Source organism: Anabas testudineus, chromosome 12, assembly GCF_900324465.2.
Source record: "Anabas testudineus chromosome 12, fAnaTes1.2, whole genome shotgun sequence".
Lineage (NCBI taxonomy): Eukaryota > Metazoa > Chordata > Actinopteri > Anabantiformes > Anabantidae > Anabas > Anabas testudineus.
In genome coordinates this window covers 12731191-12749165 of record NC_046621.1, presented here as the reverse complement: position 1 = coordinate 12749165, position 17975 = coordinate 12731191, and the positions used below count along the sequence as shown (strand labels likewise).

General features: G+C 41.2%; 1 protein-coding gene across 1 annotated transcript; it reads right to left on the bottom strand.

The window, feature by feature from the left end:
* Positions 1 to 7932: 7932 nt before the first annotated feature.
* Positions 7933 to 17456, bottom strand: LOC113159861 (CD109 antigen-like). The gene is made up of 32 exons (XM_026356814.1): positions 17376 to 17456; positions 17126 to 17277; positions 17008 to 17036; positions 16681 to 16914; positions 16482 to 16604; positions 16337 to 16376; positions 16113 to 16194; positions 15929 to 16034; positions 15652 to 15778; positions 15457 to 15566; positions 15173 to 15364; positions 14880 to 14984; positions 14704 to 14766; positions 14444 to 14614; positions 14185 to 14337; positions 13625 to 13694; positions 13391 to 13469; positions 13182 to 13299; positions 12438 to 12551; positions 12017 to 12235; positions 11740 to 11881; positions 11290 to 11466; positions 11011 to 11092; positions 10642 to 10873; positions 10383 to 10554; positions 10069 to 10259; positions 9815 to 9964; positions 9664 to 9729; positions 9024 to 9157; positions 8718 to 8874; positions 8449 to 8551; positions 7933 to 8353 (listed from the first exon to the last, which is right to left on the bottom strand). The coding sequence occupies exons 1-32, from the start codon at positions 17453 to 17455 to the stop codon at positions 8163 to 8165; spliced, it is 4164 nt and encodes a 1387-aa protein (XP_026212599.1). The 5' UTR covers position 17456; the 3' UTR covers positions 7933 to 8162.
* Positions 17457 to 17975: the final 519 nt, after the last annotated feature.

Genomic DNA, 17975 nt, shown 5'->3' with positions numbered 1-17975 from the left:
TTTATGTCCTCAACGATGTGTGTTTCTGCGTAGGGTAAGAGTGGAGAAATAGTTGCGGGAGTAAGGCTATCTAATTAAGCAATTACAAGCTTTGGGGCCCCGGATTTTCCATGACTTAATCTCAGCAGTTTCTGATGTTCACCATTGAGGCTCCACAGCGTCTCCTGGAAAGAGGCCTGAAACAGGGAGATGGTGGTTTCTGATACAGATGGATGTCCATCCCCAGCTCCCCCAGGGTTTGGTGGTCCTGGCTTCCATCATACATCAGAGGAAGTTAAGACAACAAAAAGGCTCCTACTGCTGAGGAGAAACGGAGGCCCCTCAAAACCCAACGTTCAATCAATCTTCACTATCTTCTATCTTCTGTATCTCAACATTTTTCCATCATTCCTCTGCAGCTGTGTTTTTTTTTTTCTCTCTCTCTCTTTCACTTTTTAAGAAATGCCTGCAGACGTTACCTGGCTAAAAAAAGGGCTGGGCTTTGAATTTGGGCAAGATGGAATCTAATCTGTCTTGATAGGGTTATGTAAGACTTGGCATGATTGGCTTTCACAGCTTCTTTTCTCCACAGGTTGTGGCTCGCATGGCATTGAGCTTAACCCAGCTATATTTCATGGTAGACTGTGCAGAAGGCAAGATAATGTCTGCCGCCGGTCACCCCTGCTTGATGTTTTCTGCATATGTCGGCTCCCCCGGCGTGGAGGGCGCTGCTGTAAAATCTATTTAGGCCATAGGTATTATGTTTCAACTCTTGTTCCCTGTCTCAGCAGTTTAGGGGGTTCAGAGTGTCTTGACTCCATTTGTCTCTATCCAGCAGATGTTTCTGCCTTGTGTATGCTGCTTAGTATAGAAACAAGGAAAAGAACAGTCTTTATAATGGTGCAACACAGAGAGGAAAACTACACTGTGATATATGTCTTGTTTCATATGTGCACACTGTCTGCAGTTTGACTCGAAGAATCTGGGGTAAAGTTTTTTTTTTTTTTGCATGTGAAACAAAGATTAATGACAAAGGAAAACATTAATGAAATAGTTTGACATTTTGGCAAATACAGTTTCACTCTTTGTTATTGAGAATAAAGAAGAAGATCAGTACTGTACCACTTTTAATGTCTGTATAAATTGGGTCAGGAGCCACTTAGCCTGCAGTAGATGAGCATAAAGCCTTAATTTTAAGTTTAGCTACTCAGATAAGAGCAGTATGATTTCTGTCCATTTATTTATAAATCTGTTTAAATCTGTGATTTTCTGTCATGACCTTTATCTATACTTAGATTTTGATACTAAAGTGCTAAGAAAAAAATAACATCACAAACAAAACACAACCTACGTGCCACGAAAACAGAATACCATCATGGTGCCCGAGCACCTGACTGTAATGATTTCCATCTCACTTATTCAGTGTGCAGCGAATCAATTATGTGTTTGCGTGGGTGTGCTGGACAAAACGTGTTTCCAGGTACACAGGCAGCTACACAAAAGTGGTGCTGGAGCAAATCCATGGCAGCTGATGATCGACTAGTCTCATGTGGACCTCAGATGTTTGAAGCGAGCTGTTAGAAAAGGAAAATTCCACAGAGTACAAACAATAATTCAGCAGCAGCAGCAGCAGCAGCCAGAGACACTGGAGCAGCTCGACATGGCATGATACAGTATAAGGAGATCAGAGGGAGCCACAGTAGGAAAGAAGAACAAAATGGCTGGCAGTTGTGTAAGAGAAAACACCCGCAGAAAGGTCACCTCAGATGTGGGAGAAGAGGGCAAAGAGGGGTTATACACTTGAGAAACGCCATACCATCTATCTGGGAATAGAGATAGATGGTTTTAATTTAAGAGCAGGGTCTCCCTGTCAACACCACGGGGCTTTAGCTTGTGAGTGTGAGCACAGTTAACAGGCCTACATGCACTTTGGATCACGATGGAATAAGCCTCCATATCTCTTTAAGGTATATGTTTGCTCTGAAGGTGGAGAGAGAACCCCAAAACCCCCTAAAAGAACTGAATAAGATAAGATGTTATGTAGCAGCATCATATCTAGAGCACAGATATGAAACTGCTGTCAAGCTTCTAATCTCATTCTCTGCATTAAAGTTCACACCAGCAATTCGGCGTTTCCAACTACTTTGGAGCTCCTCGACAGACAAATAGATTCGAATCTTATTTTGGCTGTGGAGCCCCCGCCTGGTTTTCTTCCAGCCAGTCACATATGTTGTCCTGACAGACATTCCTGTTCAGTCTGTCTGCCTCAGCAAGAGCTCAGCTCGTCTCCAAGCACCACAAGATTGACAGGGTGAGTTAGCGTCAAGTGTAGAAATCAAAAGCAGATCGTGTGCGTTTCCCAGAGGTGCGTGATGTGTCAGCGGGCCTCCACATGGGTGGGGTGGTTGTTCACTCATTCATACTGTACATGTACATGCAGATGCTGTCTGCAGCTAAATGAGATAAATGCAGTAGATGTCCCAGACCGGCAGCACACCTTAAAAACACTGAATAATGAGTGATTCAGATGTGACTCCATGGGTGTGCATTTGCTTAGCTGGCGATAAACGCCACATGCGGCTAATAATCCAGAATAAAAGATCTTTTATTAATATTTACTCATCACAATACAGCAGTTATAGAGCATAATGGTGTAGCATTTTGTATTCATTCAAGACTTCAATAGAGCCAAAAGCGAAAAGATGAGTAATTATTCTGGTTATTAAGTACTGAGGGAATCATTATACAATCGACAAAGGTTGGAAGAGAGAGCTAAGTGCACGGCTTAGTTCAAAAGGCCAAAGACTGTCAAACAAAGAGCCTTGCAGACATGTCCTCTTGTCTTGCTGTTGCAGCTACAGGAGGTGTCCACAGGCAAAAAGGAGGGTCGCAGGCCAAGTTCCAAGCTGGAAGATTTATGAGCCTGTGCTCGTTACTGTGAACAGCGGGAGTAGAGTGAATAAGGCAAATCCAAATATACGCACACGTAGGAGGTGTTTCAGTGTCTGGATTTGTGACCTAGTGACAAAATATCAAATGTCTGAATTCTTCTAATAAGAAACACACAACCACAATTATGCTCATTAGTAGCACTGCATTAATTGCTACTGGAGGGCAAAATGTCACGTGGAACAGCTCGCTTAGCCCTGTGTAGAGCCAGGGTGCCTCCCTTTAATTCACCGACACTGTTGCTCACAGACCAGTAGCGAAATGGAAATATCGTGTGCCTCAGTCTTCGCTCCTGCAAAACTCCTTAAACTGTGACAGGAAATATTTAGACAAGAAGATAAGCTATGTTGAAATCACAGGACAGATGGTACCAGACAGAACTGTGGACAGAGAAGAAGAAGGAGAGACAGACTATTGCACAGTAGAATGTGAACTGTCCCATTTTTAATGTGAGAATATTTTCCCCTGTGTTGGCCAACTTAGTCTGCAAAATATGACTCTTTTTTTTTTTTTGACTTGTTTAATCTTTGTGCTCAAAAAAAAAAATCCTCAAACTCACACAGCACAGAGATGAGTGATTTTAGTGAGCTCTGCACGGATTTTTTATAATACAAAACCCAGACTTAGACTGTAATCTATGAACATTTAGCGTCCAAAGCAATTTGTGATTACTTTAACACCATTTGGCTGATAACGTTCACAGCCAAATGTGAAACCTGATTGTGCCATGGTGAAATTGTCTTCACTCAGGGTCAGCACCAGAGCAGCGCCCCGTAACGATGGAAGCCACTCACTTGTGTGTGTATGTGTGTGTGTGTGTGAGTGAGATAAGATACAGTTAAGGAAAACAGAGAGTTTCATATCTGATTCAGTACGCTCCATCTCTGCTCTGACTCAAGCGTTTTCAGCAGTCCACCTTTTAAGCGTTCACTATCATCGAGCCATACGTCAGTGGAATAACAGAGCAGGAGTGTTTATTTGCACTGCACCCTCCATTCATCAATCCCGGGGTCCCTGCTACTGCATGAACCCTCACGTCACATGTGCTTAGCTCTGCCTGCGTCCTCCGTGTGGAGTAATCAAAGCACTTGATCACGCAAATCCAGACGACTCAGACAGTGTTTGGGTCATAATCAGACTACAGGAACTCCCACTCGTTCTGTGGTTAAGACACATAATAATCCCATGTCAGTCACATGTATCTGTCTAAACACACGCGTTGTTTTCACAAGGCCGCCTTTCACACATATGTACAATCTTGCTTTGATTTCCTCTCTTCTTTTTTGTCTGTCCAACTCTGTCTTATGTCTGCATACAGCACAACACACACTTACGCATATGGGATCAGTGGTGTAAACTGTATTTCCACCTGTTTCTGGTTACTCTAATTGACCAATGGGGTTGAGGAAATGTGTGACAGATGAAGCTGGAGTAGCAAAACTGACCCTGGTGAAAAATGAGTGGAAAACTAGGCAAGCACCTAAGTGAGAGAAGGCATACCGGCATTTGCAGTCAGGGTTTGCTGCCTTTGTGTGTGTGTGTGTGTGTGTGTGTGTGTGCGCTAGACTGGTTACGTTTAGTCTGTCTCCTGCTTTAAATCATTCACTCTTTACCAAAACACACACACACACACACACACACACACACACACACAAAGATTCAAAAGAAACTTAAAGCGAGATGGAAATGCAGCACGACAGCGATGAGTCAAGGAACTATTCTCAATCAGACAGAATGATCACACTCCAAGTGTTGGCACTGTGACTTGAAGCCTTTCCCAATGATGATCACACCATGGGTCCACTTGTTTTTTTTTAGTTTTAGAAAGATAATGTGTTGTCGGTGTTGTTTTCATGCATTAGCATCTTGTAGCCGTGTAACCGCTGCACAACACTGCGGATGTGACTCCAGTCTTCATTGTGTGGTATTATGTCTCACTGGGCTTGTAGCAGCTCATACTACAGTGCAGACACAAAGGCATTCACAGTAGCTTAGAGCAACTGACACACCAAGAGACAGTGACTCAGATAACCAGATCAATCTGTGCACGCACAGCAAATAATCACCCAAACAGTCTTTGGTGGTGGTGATGAAGGAACCACAGTCCTGAAGTCATCATACCACAGTGACAAGACAAGGCATGGCTTCCCCCGTAGCAGGACGACTAAGTGGAGCTTTAGCAGCGCTTTGTTCCTCGGCAGTCCCCCCTGTCTGGGATGGATTCGTCTGCAGGACCGGCCTGTGCAGGGTCACCTGTGGGTTGTGTAAATACACAGTCTGGGTGGGATGGAAGCTCAAAAGTATTTTCCATGACTCGCCCTGGTGAATGGAGCATGCTTTGCCAAACAAACGCATCACGCTCCTCCCACTCACATTCACATCATTTTAGGTAGCACTGCTGGGGAAGCTGGACGTTTTTCCCTTTGATTCATCGCTGTTGTTGCAGCTTCTGCCGATTTCTCTAATGACACCAGTAGCAGTGTGTTTCCATACGATGAGGTGATTGCAATGGTGAATTCTTCCCACTGATGTCATTTGGAGCAGGGCCATGGCCCAACAATGTAGCATCTTGTTTGTGGAAAGGAAAAAAACAAACGTTTCACTGAAATAAAGCATCGAAGTTGCCACATCGTCCAACATGGAGTAATTGTGGTCACAACATGGCAACTATATGGTCTTTATTGTGCCGTTTGTCATTATGATACTATATCATATCATATAACTGCCACTGCTGAATGAACACGCCAACAAGACTACAGCACTATACACCGCCTTGTAAGGGGACTTTTGCTTCTGGATGAGCAGTCCAACAACAATATTGCATGTTTTTCTAATAACTCCAGAAACATATAAATAATAACGTCCGTCACTTTGTGTACTGTATCTACACCACATCTCCTTGGCGACAGGCTCTTTGCCAGCGTGGTTGCTTAAAGAGCCACATTGACGAGGCTGAATATTAATAAGTGTCATCACACTCAGTGGACCTAATTTATGAGTTTAGACTTCTAGACTTCTGGTCATAATATGACCCAATCACAAGCTCCAGAAGAAGTCAGCAGAAAGAGAGAGGTAACACTTTCTGTAGACACCGAGGGAGAGATTACATATGTTCTTTTTAATCTCATGTTGTTCTTCACAGCATAATGACAGTGTGATGAAAGATAGATGCTTTGTGAAGACAGGAATCGGTTTCTCTCTCTCATACAACCTTTGGCATGTAAAGCCTTATTTCATCTCGTCTTAAACTCTTTCAGTGCACTTATCCTAAGCACCCTGTCAGTTAAATCCTCTACGTTAGACAGCCCTTTAACATTGTGAATGCATGACATCATGACAAGTGCATGTCCCTGACTGATTGCCTGTTTATAAAGCCTGATCCCTGGTTAGTGTGGTTGTTTGCAAATGATTTCTATCTATCTAACTGTTATGACTACATGTATACATATTCTGAGCCACTATCACACAATTATTATAGGCAATAAATGACAGCACACATGATTCAACTGACTATTTTCAATTATTATCTGCATCAGAAATTATATGCTCTAAGGAGACACTACAAGTTTAGATGTGCTTTGGGTTTTACCTGAGCTTGGAGAGTATCTCTATTCAGATACCAAGCCTGCCATCTAGTGTTTATTTATTGGGTACTGCAGCATTTTATCTATCTAGCTATGTATCTGTGTTTCTATGCATCTATCTATGTACTGTATCTATGTATATATCCATGTATACAACTGTATATATCTACCTACCTACCTACCTACCTACCTAGAGCATGTGTGTATATGGTCACATGTTGGCATAAGAGCAACACTGCGTCTGGGTCTAAAAAGGATAATGAGTACAACGCAGTCTTGTTACATATGGTATAAATTATAAAAAATATATTAGAAAACACAATACCACTGAACAAATCAACTTCACTCAAGTATTCACTTCATCTGAAAGTAGTAGTAGGCACGGGAAGCTATTTTGGCGAATCTTTTCACAAGTTATAACCATTTATTGCGTTCTACTGAATAAAGGTCTAAATATGAGTAAGAGCGTATGAAGCATATATTTGCTTTTTGCATAAACACTGGCATTCTCAACTTCATTCCATGTCTGTTTTAGCTTATGAACAAAAAGACTTTATTGCTCCTACAGGGAAACGTCTTAGAGCCAATGAAACTTGTAAAAACATCCAACATTTAAAACCCAGACATGCATTACCATTAAAACCTGAAACCTCCAAGACAGTATTTCTTAAAATGCCATAAGGCTAGAGTGTGGCTTACCTCCACAGAGGCCAAAGGTCACATTTACCTTTCAGCACTGGAACAGATTGAGTAACTTGATAGACATTTCAACAAAGCTAATGTTTGTTTTTTTAATTTAACTTTGTCCTAGTAATTATTTCTCTCTGGTATTTGTGGGACTCATTGAGATACTGATAATATCTTCATCTTTACTGTATTTACTACACTGTATGTAGAGGAGCAGCCAGATGAAGATGAAGGTACCATTGGTCAGTCAAATAAAAAAGAAATCATGTTCAGATGAGTGTGCTGTGCAATGTTGTAGTACAAGATGACATATGACTTACAGCACAGTAGGTAAAATTCTCAAGACATCATTGGTGTCAAATCTGATTACACTCTGGGGATGATTTACATGTAGGTTCCTGCTGCATACATCGTCTGCATTCCTCTAGCTCAGACTTACATGATGGGGAACAGTATTATCTCACTCATGTATTTTCTTTCTTAGTGTCATATTTATACCCTGAGATCTGGTTCAAACTCTCAAACACAAATATATGACATGGACACAAGTAAAAACATTTTCTGTAAAGTACAGTAGAGCTAGAATAATAATAATAATAATAATAATATTATTTTAGCTTTGATGTGGCTTCAGCCACCTGTACGTGCACGTCTGCACTTTGATCCAAAATGGCGACAGTACAGTACACGTGTAACTGAGCAACAATTAAAATAAATCAAATGAGTAAAGAAATGATGTGCTTTTATATTGTATTGAACCAAAAGTACATGTATGAAACTTGACAGTTTTCCCGAGATAGTCTTTAAACAGAAGAAGCCACATGTGCACTAAGCAAAAGAGCAGCAATAATTTGCACAGAAACTATTTCGGTATTAAAATAGAAGAAATAACCTCCAATGCCCATTAATCTGTTTAACCACTGAAACTATGTCTCTGTGTATACTCATGATTTCTAATTAGATCTAATTAGAGAACGTAAAGAATGTAAAGAGGGTGATTCCAAGAAGTAGGACACTTAAGCTGTAGGTGGCGCTGCTTATTGATGATACGATGGTGATTTTCGGCCTACAGCGATCACAGTTTGCACCACAGAAGTCACACGAGTCCATGTTGCGCAGAACATCTAAATTGTACGTCCTTGTTGCTCTCCTCGCTGCGAGACAATAAGATCATTTTAATATGACAAGTGATTTGTTTTTTGTGTGTGTGAACTGAACTTTTATAGTTTCAGTTTCATGTTGTACTCACTAGGTTCATAGTAGTCATAAACCTGCACCACAGCATCCTGTACACGGGCGACTTTGTACTTTCTGACGACTGGAAGTCTGATGCAAACCTGTGACTTGTTAAGCTGCAAATGACGTCAGAAGATAAATCATAAATAATATACAGTATACATGATGCACCAATTAATAATCAATTATTGTTTTCTTTGTATTCTCTTTCGCTTTAATCGAGAATGGTAGTGTGTCTATCCTAGCTCATCTTTCATGCTCTGAAATGATGAATTCACTTACTGAATCCAGGTACAAGCTGACTTTCTCAGGTAGAATCTCAACCTTCCGGATAAGATCTGTTGTGGCAGCAGATCCAGGAGAGAGAATGAAACCACTAAGAATGCCCACATCCAGTATGACCATACCTGTGTAGCTTATCCCTTGACTGTCCTTTAATCTAGAGAGAACAAAGAGAGAACTCATGAATTCAGGGCCTTTGTGTAATGTGGTATTTGACATGAATGGCAACATAAAGAGTGATATCATGGTGACATCACAAATACAGACATATACAGACATATTTAATCAAAATTGAATTATAATTACCTTGTGCAAATAGATAAAAGCAGGTGATGGAGGTCCCCTTCTTTAGTTACATTAACAGCTAATGAAAAAGCCTCTTTATCTGTGGCGTGGTGCTGTGAAAACACATTGGTCTCCAAGCTGTAAAAGATATTCATCTGGATGGATTCATGCAGATGTTTGAGATTGTGAAAATGTAGTTAGTGATCAAGTGCAGATGTCAACAATGAAGTGTAATTCCTCATATCACAGCCTGAAGGTCACAGAAACATCAAGCATTATATTAATTCAATTAGTATGTTAAAAACAGGAAATGTGTAACAAGTGGCTAGAATAGCTTCTAATACTGAACATAGAGAACATGTTAAATGTTAAACTTCTGAGCGCCATCATCTGGACATGCTAAACACACGTAGCACGAAGCTACAATATGTGTTCCAGATGTTCATTGTTGATAGTCTGTTATCATTCTACATGTAAATGGGTAGGTGTTTTCATTTAGCATTTCCAACACAGAACATTGTACCGGCTGAAATTATCATGCAAAGCAGTTATTTATTTTCTGGTCACGCTCTGGTGGTCAAATTGTAACCTCTTCCTTTTCAATGGCCAGGCTTATCAAAACAATCATGAGCAGATACAACGGTAAAGCTGCACACTACACCTGAAACAGGGCAAATCCTCTTCCTTCCATGTAGGTAGTTAGGTGGAGATCTTTGTCCACATTAATCTTAAAAACATAAATAAGATCCAGACTGATAATGGCATGAATCAAGTTAAATATCAAAAGATGCACACACTTGGAGATTTATTACCTCTTGGCTTTGATACATCCAATAGTTGGTTGAATTTATGCTAAAAAGAAATGAAAATGTTGGGGAAGATATATTAAGCCTGAGGTCAATGGCATTGGCCCCACTGAACGCAGCGTAGTAAGCTAGAGCCTGCAGGGCAACCACCGTGTCCTGAGGAAGAAGAGAGTAACAGTAAAAGTGGCGTCTTCTGGATCAAAAATACGTATGAAAACACAATTTTATTTTATTATGGCAGATGCTAAGTATTCCCTCACCTGCGTTGTCCCATAGCCTCCTAAATGACTTCTCTGCTGGCTTAACCACTTCAAGAGTGTAATGCCCTCAACCAAGCTGCCGCGCCTAAAAAGAACCAGCAGCACATAGGACACCATCTCGATCTGCTTTGACTGCACACGCCCGTCGTTTGCCTCCAAGCCAGTAGAGGATCTCCACATCATTACATCGTCTTTGGAATACCGTGATACAATACTTTTTACTTTTTACAATACTACTCAAAGCAACGCTTAAACAATATTTAATGCCGAGACATGATCAATTATGTGTGTCATCCTTGTCCTTGATGAATTACCAGTGTAGTCAGCTCTCCTGTAGAGTTCAGTAAGGACGTCAGCAGCCACAGGACTGTTGGCCAGAGTTAAAGCATAAGCCACCAGACACAAGGTGTAGTTACTGGCAATTCCACTGGACACTTTATTCTCCAGGTACTTTTGGGCCTGAGACACATTGCCTAGGTACGTGCCCTTAACAAAGAGGAACCAGACGAAAGATCATTCCTGACATACACATGAACTGATTTCCATGTTGAAACAGCAACTCCCCCGACATACCAAATAGGTCTCATCCTCCAGCAGCGCGATGAGAACATAGGCAGAGAGAGCCACCGAGCCATCATCCTGAGCTCCCTGCATCTCTGTGTGGATCAACCTTCCCACCTCATTGAACTCTCCCTGAGGCCCCTGGTATTTCAAGAGCCAGGTCATGGCGTTAGTCAGGACATTCTGGTCCACATTGATGTAGGTCTGAGCCTGGATGAAGCACCGCAGCACGAAGGCTGTGAGCCTGGTACCACAGACACATGAGAGAGAGTGCCGGTGTCTGATCAATTACATGTTATTTTCACCTTTGTGGACCTTTCTTTATAGATCTACCACACATGAAGGATCTGTCATGCCTTTACCATTAAACTCATGAATTACCATATGCTCCCAGAGGTGTCACTGGCTCCAAAAGCACTGAAAGAGCCATCATCCCGTTGGTAGGACAGCTGTCTCAGATATCCTTACAGCAGACGATATAACATGTTGACGTTGGCAACAGGATATTTAACTTGAAACTTAAATTAAATTCCTAAATGTGTAATTTAATAATTAATTATTATAAAGATGGAGAACAAGTGAAGCAATTTCACCTACAGCAAACATTAATCTATACAAAGTGAATTTATGACTCCAGTCAGTCACACATCCGCTGTTTACCTTCTGTCATGTAGCCCAGAGCCCTGCTCCTGATCTCTTTATTGTCCTGGGTTGACTTGTCCAGGTACTGGAGAACATAAATACTTGGAGCCAATTGGATCATGTTCTGTTCCCCACAACCAAGAGGCACTTGAACCAGGGAATCCAAGTTGCTCATGGACAAGCCCAAAATATCACCTGTAACAAGGAGGTCGTCCAACAAGGAGGTCGTTCAAGAACAGTTTCTCATGCGTAATGACAATCAGAACCAGCAGGGAAGCCAAAAAGTGTGGCTGCTGTTTATAATGTGCCCACCTTAAATATGCCTAAACATTTACCCAAGCTCTCCATCTACTGAAAGTACCAGGGAACATATCACACATGCCTACTAAAAATGGACTTGGAGTAAACATAAACTGAACTATTATTCAACTGGCACAACAACAAGCACAAGACAAATTGCAGACATACCAACCAGCGCTGCGTAGGCCCTCTGGCTGCCTGGAACCACATTTGATGGAAAGGAGAAGGAGAAGGATCTGAAACTGTTGGACGTCCCCGGTTCCAGCTCCAGGAACAGACTCTCTGAGAAGTACTGTTCAACGCCCTCGGGCTTCAGGAACAGGAAGTATTTCACTGTGACATGTTTAACTGTATGTCGTGTAGCATTTAATGCTGCTTCATTAAATCTACTGTACAATTCACAAACAATGCACTTATTGTACAAAGACCATCCATCAGACTCTACCTTCACAAACACGCTCCAAAACAGGCTGTCTGAGGTATCCGCAGATACGGCGTACACAGTTATTTCCATCTCGCCCACAGCTACTGGCCTTATAGGGAACAGCGCAGCAGCAGACTTGTGACTCCCCAGGTTAAGTTTTTGGGCATTTATCACAGAGACATTCCTGCTGTTTACCAAAACAAACTGAAAAGCTTTGCTCTGCGTGAGCAGCACGATGACCTAGAAAGAGAGAGACGTGAACAAAAAACAATCCTTGAAAAGGAAAGAATGTGACACTTTGTGAGCCGTGAACGACAGTGGCAGATGTTTATTACTGAAACATATTCGTATCTAAAGGCCTGAAGTGATACTGCAACGACAGGTCAGACAATTTACCACTCCCAGTTTAGCCAGAGTACATCCCAAATGTAGTCCTTCATACCTCTATCGCACGATCTAGATGGTTCACAACATTCACTTCAAGCACAATCTCTTCTCCTCTGATTAGGAAGGATGGGACGCTCAGAGACATCGAGAAATCTTTAGACACAGTCAGCTGTGAAGAAAAAACGAAAAACTAATTCCAAACTATTCTAGCTATCATTGTTACCAGTTAGGTCTGACTTAGGTCATCATGCCTAATACTGACGATGAATTATCCCTTTGCTCTAACATTTCATCACACTGAGTCAAAATTTAATTTGCCCAAGGTTCTGATTTATGACCAAATATGGAAAAAGTAAATACATTACTAATACTACTACTAACTAAAGGCTCAAAGTATAAAGAGAAATGATTACAGTTATTGTTGAAAGTTGAAAGTTTTTGCATGTTGTGAAATGTTTTGTATGATGCACATTTGGAACAAATCTAGACCATAGCTGCAAATTCATGTTCACCATCACAATACACACATGGCAAAATATCCAGTCCAGGTTTACTGAAAATAAGTTGCATTACTGTTTAGTTTACAGTGTAGATGGTGCCAGAAAAGGCATCAAGCTATCAGATTTCTCTGAATTGCAGCAAAGTGAAAAGGTAAATATTGGATGCAAAAATCCCTTCTCTTGGTTTTCAAACCTATGAGCACTGCATCCTCCTTTGCAAAGGGAAACAACAGAACATTTGAGTAGTAAGTGAACCAAAAGAGAAGCATCGCTGGTATATGAGAACAACATTTTGTTACCTTTTGTGGCACTGGAGTGAAGCCCAAGCCCAGGTTGTCTGACATTACCAGTCCAACAGCTTTCAAAGACGTAACACCATCTGGCACTGTTATTTGCCCACTTCTCCATGTTCCATCACTGACATGGATGAAAGAGAAATGCATGCAGCGAACTGAATGTTGACCACTCATTTTAATCTCAAACTGCAGCCCAAACGTTCAGCACTCACCTAATGTTAGCGTCTAACCACAACAAGGACTCGTTGACATCCATCCAGTGGCTCCAGTGCGCATCCACACTTAGGGTTTCTTAAAACCACCCAAAAGAAAGAAACAAGGACAACGTGGTTGTGTTAATATCTCAAGAAGGAAGGCTGGATCCTGCTTTATATACACAACGACCACGAGAGGGCGAAGCAGTGTACATTGTATTGAAGGATCACGTTGCATTGTCAGCGTCATACCATTTTTAGTTCCATCAGATTGATTTTTATTGTACAGTATGGCATTGGTGAGCGTCCTCACATTACATTTCTGTTGAGTGAAAGAATAAAAAAACATAAGAATGGCAAATGAGCTATTGTAATTGCCAAAAAGCCTTTTATATGGAAGGTGAAACATTTTAAAGAACTTAAAGTAAGTCTAGTTGCCACTGAAGAGCATGAATGGACCAACCATGACCTGGATGACTGAAAATCTTACATCCACTAATAAGGTCATGCACCTAACACACTAAAGTTACCAACACCTTCTAACAAAGCAGACAGATGGGTTACATCCAGAACAACTGGTTTAGTGGTCACATACTGAATATTGATACAGTATCCAGCAGGGAAAATCTAATCTGAAGATTTTTCAATAGATTAAGGTCAGTGGGAGGAACTGAGGAGACAAACAGCAGTTCCTTGGCTTTGTAACACATTGTAACTTCAGTCAAATGACTGAGTCACGACAGACAAGCAAGGCGGTGCTTTCAAGTAAAAATAATAATAAAAGAAATACAACAAAAAACTCTTTATCATACCTGCTTCACTGTTAAGCCCTGGCCATGCTCTGGAGTCTCGTCACGCATGGCCATTATCATGATTCCTACCTGGGATCTGGGTTCCAGGGTAGTCACACTGAGTGATACCTGCTCACCTGGCCGGGCCTCGTTACTGCTCCAGTTTAGAGACAGCTGAGGAAAGCAAAGACACAGCTTTACCCAGACACATTCAAGAGTAACTAAGCACCCGAATGAATGATGTGACAGAGTGCAGTGATGGAGCTATAAATGAAAGTACATAGTTCTGTTGGTTGATGAGGATGCGCGCTGTGTCACTGACAACCTCTCCATTAGAAAGGATGCAGTAGACGGTGACGCAGGCCTCAGGAGACCACGACATTTCAGGAGTCAGAGAAAAAAGCATTGAATTGTTTGTTCCAGCGGCCACCACTTGACCTCTGGAGCTCACCTGGAGGCACAGCGGTAAAGAGAGAAGCTTTTGTTAATTGGTATTCAGTAATTGAGTGAAGAAACATTGCACACAGCTGAGAAACATACCACAAAGTGAAAAGCTGTGGGTTGAAAGGTGCTCTCTACAATTATTTGAACAGGAAATCCAATCTGAAATTTGAAAATATTAAGTATAAAATACAAAATGAAATAGGTCTTCATATAGGACTGTATGCATTCATTTACATTTTGAACAAAGCATAGTAAAATATATTTAGGGTTACCTGTGCTGATATGATATTGCTTGGGGAGATCTGAATGTATGAGCCAGTGGGTGAGGAGTAGTTGTTGTAGACTGTCAGAGTCTCCTCAGTAGACTGGAACGTGGCCTGAAAATAAACAGAGGAAGAAACTGAAGATGTGAACTGAAATAATTAGTGTAGTTAGAGAAAATGTATTTCAGATTAATATGATCTTTGCTAACACTTTACCTAAATGTATAAATCCTGCTATACTCATCTTACGTACAACAAAACTACTAAAAACAACTATTTCCTTCTAGCCACTGTCAACTCACTTGAATAAAAAGCATGTCTACTTGATCCAGTAATAGAAACCTAATGTGGACGTTGCCATCCTCGGGCACTTGAAGTGTCAGAGTTGTAGGTTCGGCGTTTGTGGTGGATGATCTCTGAGTGACCTCAACTACAGCAAAATACATCCGATCCTGTGAAGTCAGGGGCTGCCTGTCGTATCTAGAGATCCTGAGCTGTGAAATAGAAGCAGAAAGGATCGAGTTATGTGTGGAAATTAACGTTTAAAAGTGCTGTAACGTAAACAGAATGATGCCAATTCACTCACATTTGCAGAGAAGTATAAAGACGGTTTCAGCGTAGCTGGGAAATCTTGAAAAGCGAGCTGGAAAATGTTGTGCGTGAGCTGAACTTCAACTGTTTTGTTCACGCTAACTTCTTCGGGCGACAGAGGGACATTGATTTTTTTTTTTTTTCCTAATTAAATGCTTTTTCAAAACACAGTTTCAAAAATATATTTCACCTGCAGGGCCGTCGTTGCTGGTAACACAAGCTGTAACATGTAAACGCCTGTTGTTGCCACTTCTTGATAGAGTGTAAAGGGATTGAAGTTGATCTTTGCTGAAGAAAAACTTTCCTGATCCATAGATCTAAAAAACAAAAAGGTTAAAACATAGCCAATAGCATTAAGTATGCAGTTACACTGACTGTAAAGACTGGCTAACTCACACCCAGTCTCCTACTAATGTTCTCTCTTTGATAAATGAACTACAATGACAAGATAAGATAGATAAGATTACCTTTTTTATTTGTGTTTGAATGACTGGAGAGGTTACATTTGACATATCGTGTGCCAGAGTGACTGAGACCACTGATGTTGCCAGTACAGGCTGTCCACTGGGGTAACTGAGGAGAAACAATACAAAACAGTAATTCAGTGCACTTGTGTAACATGTAGGTAAATGTGATGCTGGTTGAACTCACAGCGCTCTTACTGATCCAGAGACGTCTTCTCCATCAAGAACCTGTGGCGGTGTGATGACCAGCACTTCAAAGTGAGGAGTCTCTGCAACAGCAGTCAGTAAATATGTAGGAGTGGCACATTTAAAAGATAGGTTCACTTTTTTTTTTTTTATTATAATAATATAATATATCATAGAAAATGTGAACCTAAAAACATTGCAGCACTAAACCCAATGGTCTGTTACCGTAGTGTTCCACAGTAAATGTTTTCTTCTCAGTCACTCCCTGCGATAAAGAGAATAAGAGACACAATCCACAATTAATTCAAACACTGCTCATTTTAACAGACACTCTCAGCTGCATAAAAAAAAAAAAAAAAATCAACCCTACGTTCACTGATGTGGTGACGGCCCACAGTCCAAGAGGAGATGTTTGGGATAAACTGAATTCCTGCAACACAATCCCCAGAACGACTGTGGACTCCCGCCTGTCGGCAATGTTCCCACCAGGATCCTGCGAGGGATAAGGGAACGTCAGGATCCCATAACTCCTGTGGCTTTGTTCTTTGACCCAGAAAACAGAAACCTACCTGCAAAGAGATTTGTACTCTTCCTTTATACGGGTGGTTATCCAACTGTACAGACACCGTTCTGACTTTCACGGTGTCGCCCGGTTGGTAGCGCGATCTGTCCATTTGGATGAAGGTCGAGACGTTCCTGAGGTTGAAGGTGATGGTGGTGAAGCTGGTGAAAATGACATTGCCGCTCCTGTAGCCGCTCACCGTCAAGTTGAAGAGAGAATTCTGTGCTATGGAGCCAGTAACCTGCAACGGCAATTATGAAATGTATGAATTATTATTGTCTCATTTTGAAGACGTAATGAAAGAAAATATAAAAACATAGATATATATACTAACAGGTGGTAGTGTGAGGACCTGGGTCACACCTTAAAAAACAAAACAAAACTGAATTTAAGAATATTTTTACAAAATCATTACGTGAAAACAACAAGTTTCAGCGCAGTCACTTTGTCACCTCCTTGGAAGTTCTGCGTTTGATCCACTTTAAAGTTGCCTTGTGTCAATTCAGCCGTCACCTGACCAGGGAGGTCAGAGATGACTGTGACAGCCAGTGGAGTGGGCGTCCCCGCATGCAGGACCTCTGGACCCGATACCAGAAACAATGTGCTCAAAGTATAAAGGGAAGAAATTAATTAGTCCAACAAGACAAATATACTTTATCAATAAAATATTTAGAGAGAGAGAAAACAGATTACACCACTTACCTTTTTAAATTCTGAGTGAAGCCTGGCACAGCAAAGTACACAACTCCCAAATACACAACTAAGGTCCACGTCCCGTCCATGCTTCTGTCCCCTGCTTTGTCACACTGCCACCAAACTGCCACTATTTCCTGACCTGGACTACATGTTGTATAACTCCACCTCCTTCCCTCACACAGACACCCCTCACTCGCTCATACACTCTACTCTTTGTCATGCACAATGGATCCACATTCTTTACACCTTTTGCCTATGGGGAGGTGTCTCATCTGACACTGTGTCCATACTGAGGAGAAAACACATCTCGAACATCAGAAAGAATATAAAGCTGTATGTGATATGTGACACAAAACCGCCTGTGGGATTTCATTCTTGGCAAGAACATCGAGGCTTCTATTTCAATCTGAACTGTTTTATAAACATTTTTCTTTTTAAAAAAGGCTTTCCACTCAGAAAGCTAAATCCATATTAAAACAATTCTGCTGTGCAATCAACAGCTTTGACATTTTATTTACCTTGTGACAACACAGGAAGTAGAGATCAGTCATTAAAATGCAGGTAATTTGACCTAAAACACACACTATTCCTCTTACATGCTATTAA

Coding starts and splice junctions, on each gene's coding strand:
- LOC113159861 (XM_026356814.1), bottom strand. CDS start 17,455: ATGGACGGGACGTGGACCTTAGTTGTGTATTTGGGAGTTGTGTACTTT. Junction 16,035..16,112: donor TCTGGATCAGTAAGAGCGCT/GTGAGTTCAACC, acceptor GTTTCTCCTCAG/TTACCCCAGTGGACAGCCTG. Junction 10,555..10,641: donor TGGAGGATGAGACCTATTTG/GTATGTCGGGGG, acceptor CTCTTTGTTAAG/GGCACGTACCTAGGCAATGT.